Genomic DNA, 15,388 nt, shown 5'->3' with positions numbered 1-15,388 from the left:
ATAATCATAATCATAATGTACTCAACACAGACGTGTATGGGTTAGTTCTCAATAAGTATGATTGTATTAAAGAATGGTATTAAAACTTTTTATAAAGAAATATGGGGTGTATAAAGTTATCAAAAAACGTAAAACTAAATAAAAAAAATAAATGTCTTGTTTTAATCTCTAATTCAATGTTCAATATGAAGGAAGAACGTAGAAAAAAAGTCACATGGAATCGAAATCTGTGTCCACATAGCGCCCATTTCTCAATAATGTCTTACACAGACGCGGCATTATTTCAACTTGTAAAGGCTCTAAAGGAAATTTCTCACCATCAACAGAGAACAAACCATTTGTCAGTTTGGGTATTATTTTGTATGCCAAAATTTTAGAGTGTAGAACTTCCGGTTGTAAGACATGAGAACCCTTATCTAGTCCTAGCAATATTGGAGCCATTCTCGTTAATGACGTTCTTGCATCAGTAATAACCATATCCATTGTACCATCTGAAGGAAGTGCAGCTGGAAAGAATTTAGTGTCGGCAGCCACATATGGCATTTTACCCGTGTAGAAGATACCCAAATTGTTTGATATATTGGGATCCAATCTTTCCCAGTCACTAGGGACACCATCATCCAACGGATATTTTATTTTGAAGTTCTCTTCTTTAATCTGATCCGTACTAGGGTCGATTGAATTACAAAGTACCGAATGATCATCTTCCTCCACCCCATCGTCGCTTTCTTCATCATCTCCGTCATCGATTTCCTGATCATTCTCATAATTGTAGTTATCACGGTCTTCATTACATTTGTTCATGGCAATATGCTGATATTCCAATGAGCCTTTATTTTTGTATTCTAAGTAGTGAGTTTTTAACTCATTTTTCGATTTGGCGGCGTATTTGACATATATGTCACAAGGATATCTTTTTTTTTGTATAATGTTGAATGCCACACCCAATTCAAACCTTGCGGGCCCCATCCATCTAATAAATTCTGTATTGATGTCAGTTTCTGCAATGAGGCCGTATGTTTGACTTAAAAATGACAACTTTGGATGCTTTTTGGCATAAGAAGGTTGCGAGCAACACATTAGATCAATTTTGGTCTCTATCGATTTGATTAAACATAATGTTGAATATGAGGGATTGTTTGTCCAGTGGCAGGATACACTCATTGCGTTTCCTGATCCGCACGGAATTTCAGTAATGGCCAGTTTGTTAAATGCTTTGACGTGATCAGGCCTTCGGTATAACCCATTAATGACCTCATGAGGGATACCATCACCTGATGCGCAAGCAATAGTGTCATACTGGTCAATGTCCATTTCTCGTGCAATTTCTATAGCATGACCAGGATATTTGGTATAAACAACTTCTATGGAGCACTGGCTAGCCAATAGTAATGGTTTCGCCTTTGTCATGAACAGCTTTTTGGCCTTACCTTTACCGCCAAACGGATTAATAATTACGAATATGGATTTGTTCCTTCTGGTATTTTTGTAGCTTCTCTTCAGGATTTCCTCAACCAAATCACCATCTTCGTTCAAATGAGGAGAGGGGTGCGGTTTGTAGTCGATTAAAAGTGAAACCCTTTTGGGTACAACGTCATGTCGCCTTGGCCTTGCGAATATGACTTCGACTAGTTTCGTGAAAGGAGATTTTGAAGAGATGAGGCTGCTACTGCTATTGCTCCCGCGTGATACTGACTTAGTTTTCTTTTCCGTTTGTTGGATAGAGTTTAATTCACCAAGGTCATATTTTTCACTAACGTTGCTAATAGAGCTGTTCAGAGGGGAACTGGGTGATGACGTTGCGTCATAATAATGCAGGGGTTCCTTTTCGATGTATCTGGCATCCAAGATTCGTCCGTAGGGTATAACGGTGTTTGCTGGCAGTTGCCCATTCACTGACGGATAATGAAGTTTTGGATTGGCGGAAAGGTCATCCTTACTTGTATTGGTCGTAGATGTTTCCGATCTATCTATTGTATCGGTATCGCTCAAACAGGTTACACAGCTAATTAGTGAAGCTGTTTCAAAAATACTGTTGTTATCACTGTTGCTTTGAAAGCTTGTTCTGCTAATGTTATCAACGCTGTTGCGACTTCGTTTATCTGCCATTCTATTTGCATACGTGTAGGGACTTGACGGTTTGGCCTTAATCATTATTCCTTCCTCGGTCAGAATGGCTGATGTTATCTGCTTCTTTACAGAGTGACGAGACCTGCCCTTACGTCTCTTTGAAGGCCTCAACGTCATCTTTTCTGACCTACTATGAAACCTCTTTTCACGCTATTTGTTTTTCTTTTTCGATATAAAGTTGAAAAATCCTTTATTCGTCTTCTTCGATATATTTTCCAATAGTTTATCCAACAATTTATGCTATAGCTACACTTTATGTTTGTTTTTGTCTAAACCAATTTGCCTCACAGAGCTTACGTTCCCTTTCTTCTTCGCTGCGAGGGCTCTAACAAGGCCCGAAAAAGCCATGATTTGCGAATCTGACCATGAAATTTGCAGGAAAGTGGTGGCAACTAAAGAGAAGAAACGAAAACATGAGGCAAAATGAACTTAAAATGACATGTGTAACCAAATAAATGTTTTGTGAAATGAAAGATGGGAAGCACACAAAGGGCGTTTAAATGTACCTCATGTTTTACTATTGGATAGTGCTGCCAGCATATGCACCTGCTAACCATCAAGTAGAGGGCACCATAATCGACTGTATATCCAAAACAGTTATCATCTCCTTTACTCATCACTGATTTCTGTTCTAATATTTCCATAAGTTGTGTGCTACAAGTACAAATAATTGGAGCTCTTTACTGCGTGGTATTGCCTCTAATAACTTACTATAGCCGCCCAACTATATTAGTCATTATATACGGACGTCGTGGAATTTTCCAGAAAATAAAACGGGGAGGGTAATACAACTTTTGCCCTTTTTGTCCGGAGCAGAATGCAGACGAACACTCATGTATATATACCGAAGGAGACTGACTTTTACATCCATTATGTAAGGTCGTGCTTGCGATTACTTACCGTGTATTGAATAACCTAAGAAGTGCTCCACGAGAAAAACATTATAGACAAAGTGTCAAAATGTTGAGATCATCCGTTGTTCGCAGTCGCGCTACTTTAAGACCTTTATTACGCCGTGCTTACTCCTCTCACAAAGAATTGAAATTTGGTGTCGATGGAAGAGCCTCGCTTCTTAAGGGAGTCGAAACTTTAGCTGAAGCCGTTGCAGCCACTTTGGGTCCAAAGGGAAGAAATGTTTTGATCGAACAGCCTTTCGGCCCTCCAAAGATTACCAAAGATGGTGTTACTGTTGCAAAATCAATTGTGTTGAAGGATAAGTTTGAGAACATGGGTGCTAAGTTACTTCAAGAAGTTGCTTCTAAGACTAATGAGGCAGCTGGTGATGGTACAACTTCTGCTACCGTATTAGGTAGAGCCATTTTCACTGAGTCTGTCAAGAACGTTGCTGCTGGTTGTAACCCAATGGATTTGAGAAGGGGTTCTCAAGTCGCAGTTGAGAAAGTGATAGAATTTTTGAGCGCCAACAAGAAAGAAATTACCACATCCGAGGAAATCGCTCAGGTAGCAACCATTTCTGCTAACGGAGACTCTCATGTTGGTAAGTTACTAGCTTCGGCTATGGAAAAGGTTGGGAAGGAAGGTGTTATTACTATCAGAGAAGGTAGGACATTGGAAGATGAACTTGAGGTTACTGAAGGTATGAGATTTGACCGTGGTTTTATTTCTCCTTATTTCATCACTGATCCAAAGTCGAGTAAAGTAGAATTCGAAAAGCCATTATTATTATTGAGCGAGAAGAAAATTTCTTCTATTCAAGATATTTTACCTGCCTTGGAAATTTCCAATCAAAGCAGAAGACCTCTATTGATCATTGCGGAGGATATTGACGGTGAAGCTCTTGCTGCTTGTATTTTGAATAAGTTGAGAGGTCAAGTTAAGGTCTGTGCAGTGAAGGCACCTGGTTTCGGTGACAACAGAAAAAATACAATTGGTGATATTGCAGTGTTGACAGGTGGTACTGTTTTTACTGAGGAATTGGATTTAAAGCCAGAACAATGTACTATAGAGAACTTAGGTTCCTGTGACTCTATTACTGTTACCAAGGAAGATACTGTTATTTTAAACGGTAGTGGTCCAAAGGAAGCCATTCAAGAAAGAATTGAACAAATTAAGGGCTCCATTGACATTACCACTACAAATTCCTATGAAAAGGAGAAACTACAAGAACGTTTAGCCAAATTGTCCGGCGGTGTCGCTGTCATCAGAGTTGGTGGTGCATCCGAAGTTGAAGTTGGTGAAAAGAAGGATCGTTACGACGATGCTTTGAACGCTACGAGAGCGGCAGTTGAAGAAGGTATTTTGCCGGGTGGCGGTACTGCCTTAGTGAAGGCATCTAGAGTTTTGGATGAAGTTGTTGTCGACAATTTCGATCAAAAATTAGGTGTTGATATCATAAGAAAGGCCATCACAAGACCAGCTAAACAAATCATTGAAAATGCTGGTGAAGAAGGTTCAGTTATCATTGGTAAATTGATCGATGAATATGGTGATGATTTTGCTAAGGGTTACGATGCCGCCAAATCTGAATACACTGATATGCTAGCCACTGGTATCATCGATCCATTTAAAGTCGTTAGATCCGGTCTAGTGGATGCTTCTGGTGTTGCCTCATTATTGGCTACTACTGAAGTTGCTATTGTTGATGCACCAGAACCACCAGCACCAGCTGGTGCTGGTGGTATGCCAGGCGGTATGCCAGGTATGCCAGGTATGATGTAATGACCACGTTGACCCGGGATTTATCGTTCATTTAAATATGGTAATATTTTTATTATCTTGTAAATACAATAAGAAAAAAGTTGAGATTTTAGAGATCACTTTTTCAAGTATAAAGAATTATATATGACTAAGTTATTATATTTTTAATTATGACTATATGTTCATCAACCATAACGTTGCTTCTGTCAAGGATATTCGAATTTGGTGTGTATCTAACTCGACAAGTTTTTGTTAGCAAAGATGTGAAGAATACGAGAAAAGTGTATTCAACATCATTTTAAACTTGTGGTATATCTTCAGACACTATTTTATGTATATTTCAGTGGGAAAACGGGAAAGCAAAAGTAAAACATAAACCCTCGAAATGATGTATGTGTTTTAGAGCAAGAGTTTTTGTCAGTGTTACTTATATTATGATATAGCTCAACTATCATCAGCATAAGGACCATCGTCGTCGTCGTCAGCAGCAGGATTCACACCCAATGAAAAATAGTCGTCTGCGTTATTGGCCTCTTGCAGAGTGCCCAAATCACCAGGTGTCATGTAAACTGTACTGTTTGACCTTAAGTCTCTTGGTGAGCCTGGTACACTTAGCGGTCTTGCCACTTTTAGCTTCTTACCGCCTGCTAAAGCATCCATGCTGGAATCGTTTAACTCTTCACCAACAAGTTCTTTGAATTGATCAGGATAGCCTCTTCTCAATGCTAACTGTCTTGCCTTGACATATTCGAGACCCATTCTTTTCCAATCCAATAAATCGGATAGCCTTTCAGTTCTGTTTCTTTGATTGATTCTTTGCCTTCTCGTTTTTTTTACAAATTCTTCCATGTAGTCAACCAGTTGTTCCACAGATTCATCAGGAGCCTTAAAGCGACGATCAACAATATAAATACCGTAATCTTTAGCTTGGTTTGTTTCAATTAAGTCTTCCATATAGGCCCCAAAACCAGAAACGTTTGTAGTGATAGAAGGAACACCCATTACTGTACACTCTGCAGGTGTATACCCCCAAGGTTCATAATATGAAGGGAAAACACCTAAATGACAACCACGCACAAATTCATCATAGTCCAGACCAAGGATCGGATTGTTTGCGTTCAAAAATTCTGGATGGAAAATCATCTTAACACGGTCACTTGGATTATTGAACAACTGGACTTGTCTGATTTTATTCAGAATCAAGTCGTTAGCGTCATCAACCATATTGTGTGTCACTATTGGTGGCAATTGCCCTGCAGGCCTTCTTAGAGCAAGGATACGTCTTTTTAACATAACCTTATCAGAACTCTTGAGTAATTCACTCAGATCGGTTGGTAATTCCGTAGTCAGTCCATTATGGGGATATCTAATGGCATGATCGAATATTCTTTTGCCAATTGAAGTAGTCACTTCATGTACGGTATTTTCTAACGCCTTTACCTCTGCCTGGCCTTTCAATGCCTCGACGGTGAACGAATTGTTTTTGGCGGGCATGACAATGAACGCTACTACTGTTTTCTTTGACCCCGATACTTTTAATCTATAATTTAAACGTGCCAGAGCTTCAATAAACATGTCAGCACCCTTGTTTTTATATTCGTATCTACCAGCAATGAAAAAGTACAAGGTATTGTCCAGATCGAAATCAAAGCAACCATGAAAATGACCTCTCACGAAGTCATTGATTTTCTCCTTCTTCAAAGCATGTAAATTTTGGAACTCATGAAATGCCTGAAATTTGATGACGTTTAGTCCATTAGGCAAGATCCCATCAGGTTTTCTTTTCAAAAGATGCTCTGCTTCAAAAGCAGTTATTTGTGACACTGTAGTAAAAACGTCTGCAGAATGTGCCGCAGCCCTTTCTATACAATAACGATGGTATATGCCGAATTTACCTGCCTCATGATCGACGTCAACACTTTCTAAACAATTGTAAAAGTCGAAACTACCGGAGGCACATAAATATCGTCCTAGTAAAGTAGCATGAGTAGTAAAAATAGTAACTACATCGATACGCCTTTTACGACATAAGGGTAACGCAACACCGGCTAACCACTCGTGAAAGTGTGCAACAATTGCATGCTGAGAATCCAAGTGGGCTAGTTCACCTAGAAACCAAGCCACAGTATAACCTAGCAGGATAGCATCGTTCGTCTCAAAATCATTCTCGGGAGAGGGAATTCCCACCAGTGACCATAGATCACCCTTCCATTCATTCGAGTAACCTCTCACAGAATCCAAATCAAATAGAATCACCTTTGGAGCGCCATCAATCAACCATCTCCCATAAATAAAATGTACACCTCTAGCCTCCATTGTTTGCAAAGCATGTTGTACGGGCTTCATTTCATCGGAAAAGGCTTCAGGCTTTTTCCAATCTAATATGTCAACTTCATTCTGGTAAGTGGCTTTATTCAAGGGCCCTATTAAATGGTAATGGTCTTTGTATTGTGCGACTGTAATGGGGGCCTTGGACTTTAGCACAGAATATATGCCACCAACTCTATTAGCAACCTCAGTTGCGGTCTCGAATAACAAATGGTTTTGCAGGTCACGAGACATTCGAAAGATTCTGTTTAGGTAGTCGAAGCTTTAAATAAACTAACAAAAAATCACCACTTCTCAAAGTGATGCTTTGAAGAAAACTAACATTTACGAGAAAAAGGCAAGAAACCTTAAATTGTTTCTAGTGCAGAGGCAGTATAAACATACAGTCTTACATATATATATATATGTATATATATGTATATATACATATACACACTCATAAGCATGTGTACGAGGAGCTTGCATAAGAAAGTAAGGGGTGAATTGTCTTTCTGGAGAAAAACTACGCTTTCGGGAAAGCTGCTCCCTTTGCTGGCTCAGTAGCATGTCCAAAGAATTAAATAATGTATACCCAGACCGAGCTCAGTCACCCATATCATCGCTAATTATCGCCAATTATCGTTTTTAGGGAGTTTGGTCGCGGGGTCGCGGGGCCGCTAATCCAGGGGCGGTTCGGTGCCAAAATTGGTAAGCTGCAAGAGCCCATAACACCTGTCTCTCTCGTGGTAATATACTAAGAAAGCACCGTTTGAAGAACTAAAGAATGAAACATGGTCGAGGCTCGTCCGTATGCAGAAATTCTTTCCCCCTGTAGCTGCTATTTTTGTTTTTTAGATGGAGATTTAGGTTCTCAGGAACTAGTGATAGAAAACGGATTTAAAGTTTTTGTTTTCATGCGAGGTTTTATTCATCTCTGGCGGGAATTTCTTCGCTCATTTTAGCTACTAAAGAATTAAGGCAGTCTTGCACTATGCTTGTAATGTTGATCTTACATAATACTCGGGACACTTGGTTTTACATTGTTGTGTCTTCGCACATATTTGTACTTAAGTCATTGGATATTTCAAGTAAGAGCTGTAACCGGTAATTTTAGAAATAAACATAAAAAGTCGATTAGCTTAAAAAACTTCAATTATAGAATAAATAGATAGTGTGTACACGTAAATAGAAGGCAACCCCATAGAAGGCGCCTTAATTCGAATGTTGCTTGTGATCATAGTTGTTGAACTTTGTTAGCTGCTTCTTCCAAGTCTTTAGTGTATTCCTCGTTGCCTTCATCTTCCAACAAAATACCCTCTTTTTCGGCGTCTTCCTGCTCTTCTTCCAGAGTTTCTGGAATAACCTTAGGACCATTCTCCAAATCAACTAACGATATAGAGTAGTTGCTAGTACTATATAACCTTGAGTCCTCTCCTTTGGTAGGTGAAACCGTTTTATTTTTTTTAGGTCCACGACTAATTGACCTCGACAAGGATCTTAAAAATTCAGCGGATGATGTCTGTCTATCAAAAGATCTCCCGCTTCTCTCTTGTCTTTTTTCTGATTTCTCAGGCGCCATATGATCTACTTCTTGTTCTGCTGATTGATATGATTCACCCTTCGCTAAATGTGGCCTATTTGAATTATTTTTGATCATTTGCCCATAAGAGTTCCTGATAATGTCTTCATCTTCTTGGTTTGCATTGGTTGCGACATCGACCGGCGTGCCTGACGACGAATATTTGCTGATATGGTCTTCGATTGGGTCAGTCGATGTAATCAGTGAGTTAGATTTCGAAGCACGTAACGAAGTGGAGGAGAAGCTGTCTGAATTAATCGCACTGTTTCTTTGTTTCCTCTTCAACAACAGAAGTTTTTTCCTCTTTTCCTCAGCCTCGACGTCATCTCTACCACTGCGAACTTTCGAAGCATCGACGTTTTCTAAATCAACTTCGTCAGTTAGCAAAGCACCTTCACGGTTCAATTCCGCTACGGATGTATATGATCTATCTCGGATATCACTATCCTTCTGAATCTTGTTCAAGGCGTGATTAGAACTCGTTTGTGGCGTTAGTAATCTCGAAGCTTCACCTTCTTCATTAAACTGGTTGTTATATTGGAAATCCAAACTATTCTCATCGTTGATGTTCCTTATCGAATCACCAATCAAACATGGCGTACTACCTTTAGCGTCAACCATTTCTTATTTGTCCCTTTTTTTTGGAATTTGTGATACTCTACCTAAATATCCTGCAATTAGATTACTTCTAAAGTACGACGTTAAGCTCAAAAGCTGGTAATAGGATAATAATGTGCCAATGAAAACACGGGAGAAAAAAAAGCTTTTATTAACTAATACAGTGCAGAAAATCCTTTTATCACTGAAGATGAAAAAGAATAAAGAAATCTGTAATAAAGCCAAGCTGAGAGGTCTTTTCGAAATTAAATGATAAGATAGAAAGCCATACTACCGGACTACCTAAGCAAGTAGTTTCTTGCGTGATTGACTATCTATTTATATATGGTATGTCTAGTGGCTAGCGCATGCGCAAAGCCTTGTCCTTACCGTGGCTTCGTCAGATCCCACCAGGCGCCATCCCCTGGATATGAAATAAAAAATTTCTCGCAAAGTAAGGTCCAGGCCAACATCCGCTCAAACTCCTACTGTCAAGCTTTCGAAAACGTAAACACTTCGTCTATAGTGATAACTGATAAGTACCTATCTATCAACGGTTAACCGCAGAGATAGATATCGCCTTACAATGCCGTTACGAGGAAGACCCTTTACGGTATCTAACCAAAGATGCCATGCAATCGGCTCATTACAGGACACACATTCGTACTACACAAGAAAAACAAATGTGACAGGCGGGAAAAAAAGACCGAATACAACACAAGATTGTTTACGTCTGATAATCAACATCAAATTTCGCCAGACTTGGAAAGTACGCAAGGATTGATAATGTAATATGATAATGACTGACAACATATAAAATGACAATAAAAGCATATACAGAATTATGTAGAATTATGAGTTCCATTTATTGTATTCCTATATCCTCGAGGAGAACTTCTAGTATATCTACATACCTAATATTATTGCCTTTATCAACAATGGAATCCCAACAATCATCTCAAAATTCACCCATATCTCATTAAGTAACATCCCGTGAATCAAGCTGATAAGTCGTTTTGACAACAAGTTACTTCATTAAGATAGCATATATTAGGATTATCAAGACACCTTCGTATTTACCGATCCCGTAATGAAAAATTCATAACAAAGAAGGGCGTGTGGCGTAGTCGGTAGCGCGCTCCCTTAGCATGGGAGAGGTCTCCGGTTCGATTCCGGACTCGTCCAATTTTTTACTGCATATCTTACTTTCCATTCATCACCTGTTTTTTCAATAGGAAGCCATCAACAAAGCAAAAAACTAGGCATCGATGTTGTAATAATAATAAATCTGTCCTTTCTAATTATATATATATAAAAATTGCATTTATTCCCAGATTGGAAAATCTGCTCTATAAAAATCAACTAGTCCATCAATCTCTACATTATCGACAGGCAGAAAATCAACCGCATCGTTTCTTCCAAGATTATTAGGATCATTGTATCCACCGACAACTTCTACCAAACTGGAAGGATTTATCATCAGTCCATTAAAGTTAGAGTTTTGCATCAAGAAATCTTCTAAGTCAGGATTATATTGCGTGGCAGAGTTGGATGCTAAATCTGAATTCTGTGGACTCGTTAACGTCGACAAAGCACTGCCGTTGACACTTGTATCTGTATTCGCAGTTCCAGCTCCACTAACGTTCATATTCCCATTCATGGTAGAGCTTGGAATTGAATTATTATTATTCATGAAAGCATTCGTAATAGGTGTCATTTGCTTGATGGAGTTATCAAATGCCTCATCTCTGGATGGATCTGGCAAATTTATCTGGCTAGTGGTTATTCTATCCAAGGAAGGTAAAGCACCCATTTGAGAAGTAATGTTAGTCAACGATGGCACTGTTGGTATGGTATTTCCGCCTAGCTGGTTCATAGAAAAGGATGACAAAAGTGGTTGCACCGATGACAACCCACTTGAAGGTTTCGGGCTTATTCCTCTAGGTATTTCGTTGTTATCAACATACCCATCATTAAATCTTCTTCTCTTAGCTTCTGCTTCACCTGTTTCTTTCATACGACGCAAATTACTACTAGTATACGTGATGGGTTTGTACGATCTGATAGGTGGTAACTGAGTCCCGCCCATCCTAGCAGTTGAATTCTGTAATGCTAAGCCTTGAATTGGAGCAGAACCTTCATTTGTACCAGGCGGACTGACAAACCCTAGTGCATCTTGATACACAGGACATCTTTGTAATTGGTCTTTATCGCCCGCAAGAAACCCGCTCATATTAGAAACCTTTGGATGCTTCCAATTACCCAACATGAACGAACCATTACCTGACTTAGAATCCGATTTCTTCGAAGGCGTATCTAATAAAGAGACGAAAAATCCAGTAGATTTATTCATACGAATAGCGTAATTGTATTTTTTAGACAACTGTTTTGTTAGTTTTTGGAATAGCAGCATTCTTGACATTAAAATTTCGGCTAACGAATCACCTGAATCCAGATTGACATCTTTCATAAAATCGTCTTTCTTCAGTTCATCAGAAGACTCTTGCTTAATCTTAACGTCCTCATCTTCCACTGAACTATTAAATCCACTTGATGTACCATTGGTAATGATAGACGATTCACGCATACCGGTCAATGGGCCACACTTTGCTCTTAAAATCAAACAAACAATGAACTGTAGAGAACGGTGACCGATATCCAAACAAGGGTAAGACAGAATAACATTCATGTAATCAAATAATGAATTGGTGTTCCTAATGTTATTGAAAAAAATCATACAATTCCTGTATCCATCCATGGCAAAGTTCAAAGCTTCTTGAGCGTACTCTTTGGCCAAGATATTAGTTCCAGGGTCTTCACTACCCATTGGTTCGTAATGAGTAAATAAAATGTAGTTCAATAAGTATAGCAGCATTCTAATTGTCATGTGTTTCGAGAAAAATAAAGCTCTCGTTGTAGATTCATGAGGCAAGTCTAATTTCTTGTCTATATCACTACTAGAGGCAGCTCTGCCATCAGCATATAAATTCTGATTATGTTGACCATGATTTAGAATATCGGGTAGTTTCGGTAGGCCATAAATTTCATCACTATTTGAATCTACAGAGCCACCTTCTGAAGTAGGTAACAAGCCTTTATTAATCAAAGAGCTCACCACATCATTGACGTTCTCAGTTCCATAAGTCAAGTTCTTTAACAGATTAATCAATGAATCTAATTCGAATTTTCTCACGCTTCTTGCCAAAGAAACATTCAGAATGTGATTTAACACAGCAATGATACATAGATCAATTTGGAAAAAAAGAGTAAAATTCTTCACAATGATTAACTCCTTAATATCACGAACATAATCAATTCTTGAAGCACTTGGTAATTTTGTATCGCTAAAGTCTCTCAAATTCCTTAGTAGTCGAGGACTCCCCAGTGAGAGGGATTGGTTAACGTCCATACTAACGATGTAGTACCATATTTTCCTCCATGTATGTTTAAATCTTTCAATACTAACTTGATTTTCCTTCTTGCTTACAGGGATTGATCCACTTCTCGAATCCGCGCTGCCAGATCTGCTACTGCTATTGGTGGTTGTGGTAGCAGTCATGCTGTTGTTCAAACTTGCATTAGTGTTGGAGTTCATCTTTTTGTTGCCATTGTTGGGCATATCTTGAGTAGTTGTGGGAATGGTAGCGTTTAGTTGAGGAAAATTATCAGGGTCCCTATGCAACCCGCAACTAAATGCCATTTGAGTGATGTTGGAGAGTAGAATCTGATGCGACTCAGAATCATGACCAGGATTGGCTATACCGGTGTTATTGGTATTTGTCAATGTAGTCAAATCATTTGACGCGCTTTTCATGTAAAAGTTGTAGAATATGGCAAATTGTACTGTGGTTAAATTAACATTGTTGTTGGATATACTAGAAAGTTCATCAAATTTAATTAAGTACTTTTGACATAGTTCTAGAGCCTCGACTGGTGTTTCATATTTTAGCAAAAGAGATTCCTCCTTGGCCATTGAAGTCAGCGCAGATGCTGACATACTGCTCGATTCGTTAGGTACTAAGAATGATCCGCTTTCTTCGCCCAAGTCAACGTCGCAGGAGTTCGAAGGTATGGATAGCCATGTCAACCTCAAGATTATTATCAGAATACCTAAATTACAAGAATCGGAGAGTTTTGGAAGATTGATTTGTGTTATGGGTTGATTTTCCAAAGAAGAGGATGATGGCATGCCCATTCCGAAGTTGTTAACAGTGGGGTTTATCGATGATAGCGAAAGCATTTGATTCACATGATTTTTGAAATTCTGTTCATCTAAGATTGGAATGGCAGGGTATAAATGTTTAAAGAATTTCTCAATGAACAACGCGATGACGCGCTTTGGTGGTAACATCTCGCAAAGTGTTGCGAGGACTTCGGATTCTGTCATGTAGGAATCCTGCTTTCTCTTTTGTGAAGGATGAGAACGAGAATGAGATCTAGATTGTGGTTGATGATGCTGAATAGTATTATGAGATGATGTTGGAAAAGCAGTAGCATTTTTCATATTTGAATGGTCAATAGGGCACCGACCAGTTAGGGTGGGAGAAGAATTTCCCATATCTGAGGGGAAATCCTTCGTGTAGTTTCTATGATCCACGGGACATTTCGATTGGGGTGGATTCATTGTATGCTTATTGTGGTCTATCATGTGTTTAGTAGAAAACGGGGAAGGAGTCTCTTCTTTAGGTGGCATCATTCCTGCAGTGAACATTGTGTGGTCAACGGGGCATCTTTTCTGGGAGGAAGTATCCTCCCTGGGAGGAATCATTCCTGCAGAATACATTGTGTGGTCAACGGGACATCTCTTTTGGGAGGAAGTATCCTCTCTGGGGGGAACCATTCCCGAAGAGAACATCGTGTGGTCAACGGGACATTTCCTTGAAACAGGTGTCTCCTCTTTTGAAGCCATCATTCCGGACGCAAAAGCGGCATGATCAACAGGACATTTTCTAGTATTAGTATTAGTAGCAGCCGCTGCGGAAGAAGGTACTTGTGCGTGAGTGATCGGACATTTGCTTGACTTCAGTTTCGAATAAGAATTTTTTTGGTAGTACCATTCATTTAGTTTCTCCCTCATAGCAAATATATGTCCCCATAAAAGCTTTAGATAAGGGTCACCTTTCATGATAGACAACCAATGAGTGGCACCGAGATGAATGGTACCGTTGCTCTTGATATGTAAAAGATCAAAATCCTTGGTTAAGTCCAACTCATCGTTATCATACTTTTTGGAGATAGAAAGTGTCGACGAGTTTGAGTTAGCATCTCCACTTTTAGAGAATTCTTGATGATGCTGCTGTTGCTGTTGCTGCGGAATATGCGACACAGAAGACGCAGAGCCCATGTTTGTGTTAACAAGGGCTGTATTTTCATCACTGCCTATAAAGAGGTTGCTGCTCTCGGGTGTGTTATAGCTCTTCAAAGAGTTCGAGGAAGGGGAAGAATGCACCTTGGAAAGAGTTTTTTCCAACGATTTTACCCGCTCTCTCAGCTTCTTTAACTCATTGTCCTTCAATAGTTCTTTTTCTGCCTCTTCTGCCCAAGTCTGCTCCATGTAATGGCAGAGATGAGCTACCCCTGTTTTAGTACACTGCTGGCAGTGCGGTCTGAACTTGTCACACTTAACTTTCCGTTTCCGACAGATGGTACAACTGAGCGGGATTCTGTTACGCTTCCTTTTGATCTTGGAGGAATCTGAAGACATGTGTAAGGGTGGGGAGTTAGAACCATTGGTACCGGGGGTAGTTGCTCCATGCATGTTGGGACTTCTTTGGACAGAAGACTGGGTCATCGATGCAATGGAAGGCACGGATGAATTATAAGGGGTGTTTGACATCTGAACCTATTGTTACCCTTTTTTTTTTTTCTCTCTCTCTATTTCGTCACCTTCTTTCTTGCCTGCAACTAGAGAAAAACTAAAAGGCCAAAGGGAAATGGAAGAAAATTTTTCTGCGAAAACAAAACAAGATGGTCTGATAAAATTGACCTTCAATGGAATGAATTTCGGTGGAATGAGAACTAGATGTAATCTTGTGCAATATCTTCAAACTTGGAAAAAAGACTGCAGGAACTACTCTTTAGCGAGAACAATAGCGTCAGTATGCTTGCGGTATCTTG

The 15,388-nt window shown here is 39.4% G+C and overlaps 5 protein-coding genes and 1 non-coding gene across 6 annotated transcripts; 2 read left to right on the top strand and 4 right to left on the bottom strand.

The window, feature by feature from the left end:
• Window positions 1–210: 210 nt before the first annotated feature.
• LCB5 (sphinganine kinase LCB5) lies at window positions 211–2,247 on the bottom strand (the record flags this gene model as incomplete). Its single annotated transcript, XM_056224367.1, has 1 exon — window positions 211–2,247. The coding sequence occupies one exon, from the start codon at window positions 2,245–2,247 to the stop codon at window positions 211–213; it is 2,037 nt and encodes a 678-aa protein (XP_056078292.1).
• An 843-nt stretch (window positions 2,248–3,090) lies between these two features.
• Window positions 3,091–4,809, top strand: HSP60 (chaperone ATPase HSP60; the record flags this gene model as incomplete). The annotated part of the gene is made up of 1 exon (XM_056224366.1): window positions 3,091–4,809. The coding sequence occupies one exon, from the start codon at window positions 3,091–3,093 to the stop codon at window positions 4,807–4,809; it is 1,719 nt and encodes a 572-aa protein (XP_056078291.1).
• A 423-nt stretch (window positions 4,810–5,232) lies between these two features.
• Window positions 5,233–7,350, bottom strand: GSY2 (glycogen (starch) synthase GSY2; the record flags this gene model as incomplete). The annotated part of the gene is made up of 1 exon (XM_056224365.1): window positions 5,233–7,350. The coding sequence occupies one exon, from the start codon at window positions 7,348–7,350 to the stop codon at window positions 5,233–5,235; it is 2,118 nt and encodes a 705-aa protein (XP_056078290.1).
• A 979-nt stretch (window positions 7,351–8,329) lies between these two features.
• On the bottom strand, window positions 8,330–9,295 carry SMKI12G3140 (uncharacterized protein; the record flags this gene model as incomplete). The annotated part of the gene is made up of 1 exon (XM_056224362.1): window positions 8,330–9,295. One exon carries the CDS (start codon window positions 9,293–9,295, stop codon window positions 8,330–8,332), a length of 966 nt encoding a protein of 321 aa, XP_056078289.1.
• Window positions 9,296–10,383: 1,088 nt separating this feature from the next.
• On the top strand, window positions 10,384–10,456 carry Smki_12.trna10A. The gene has a single exon. It is a non-coding gene; the product is annotated as a tRNA-Ala (tRNA).
• Window positions 10,457–10,595: 139 nt separating this feature from the next.
• On the bottom strand, window positions 10,596–15,107 carry HAP1 (Hap1p; the record flags this gene model as incomplete). Its single annotated transcript, XM_056224361.1, has 1 exon — window positions 10,596–15,107. One exon carries the CDS (start codon window positions 15,105–15,107, stop codon window positions 10,596–10,598), a length of 4,512 nt encoding a protein of 1,503 aa, XP_056078288.1.
• Between the last annotated feature and the right edge of the window lie 281 nt (window positions 15,108–15,388).

The sequence above is a fragment of the Saccharomyces mikatae genome, assembly GCF_947241705.1.
Source record: "Saccharomyces mikatae IFO 1815 strain IFO1815 genome assembly, chromosome: 12".
NCBI lineage: Eukaryota > Fungi > Ascomycota > Saccharomycetes > Saccharomycetales > Saccharomycetaceae > Saccharomyces > Saccharomyces mikatae.
This window is presented reverse-complemented; position numbering and strand designations above follow the sequence as displayed.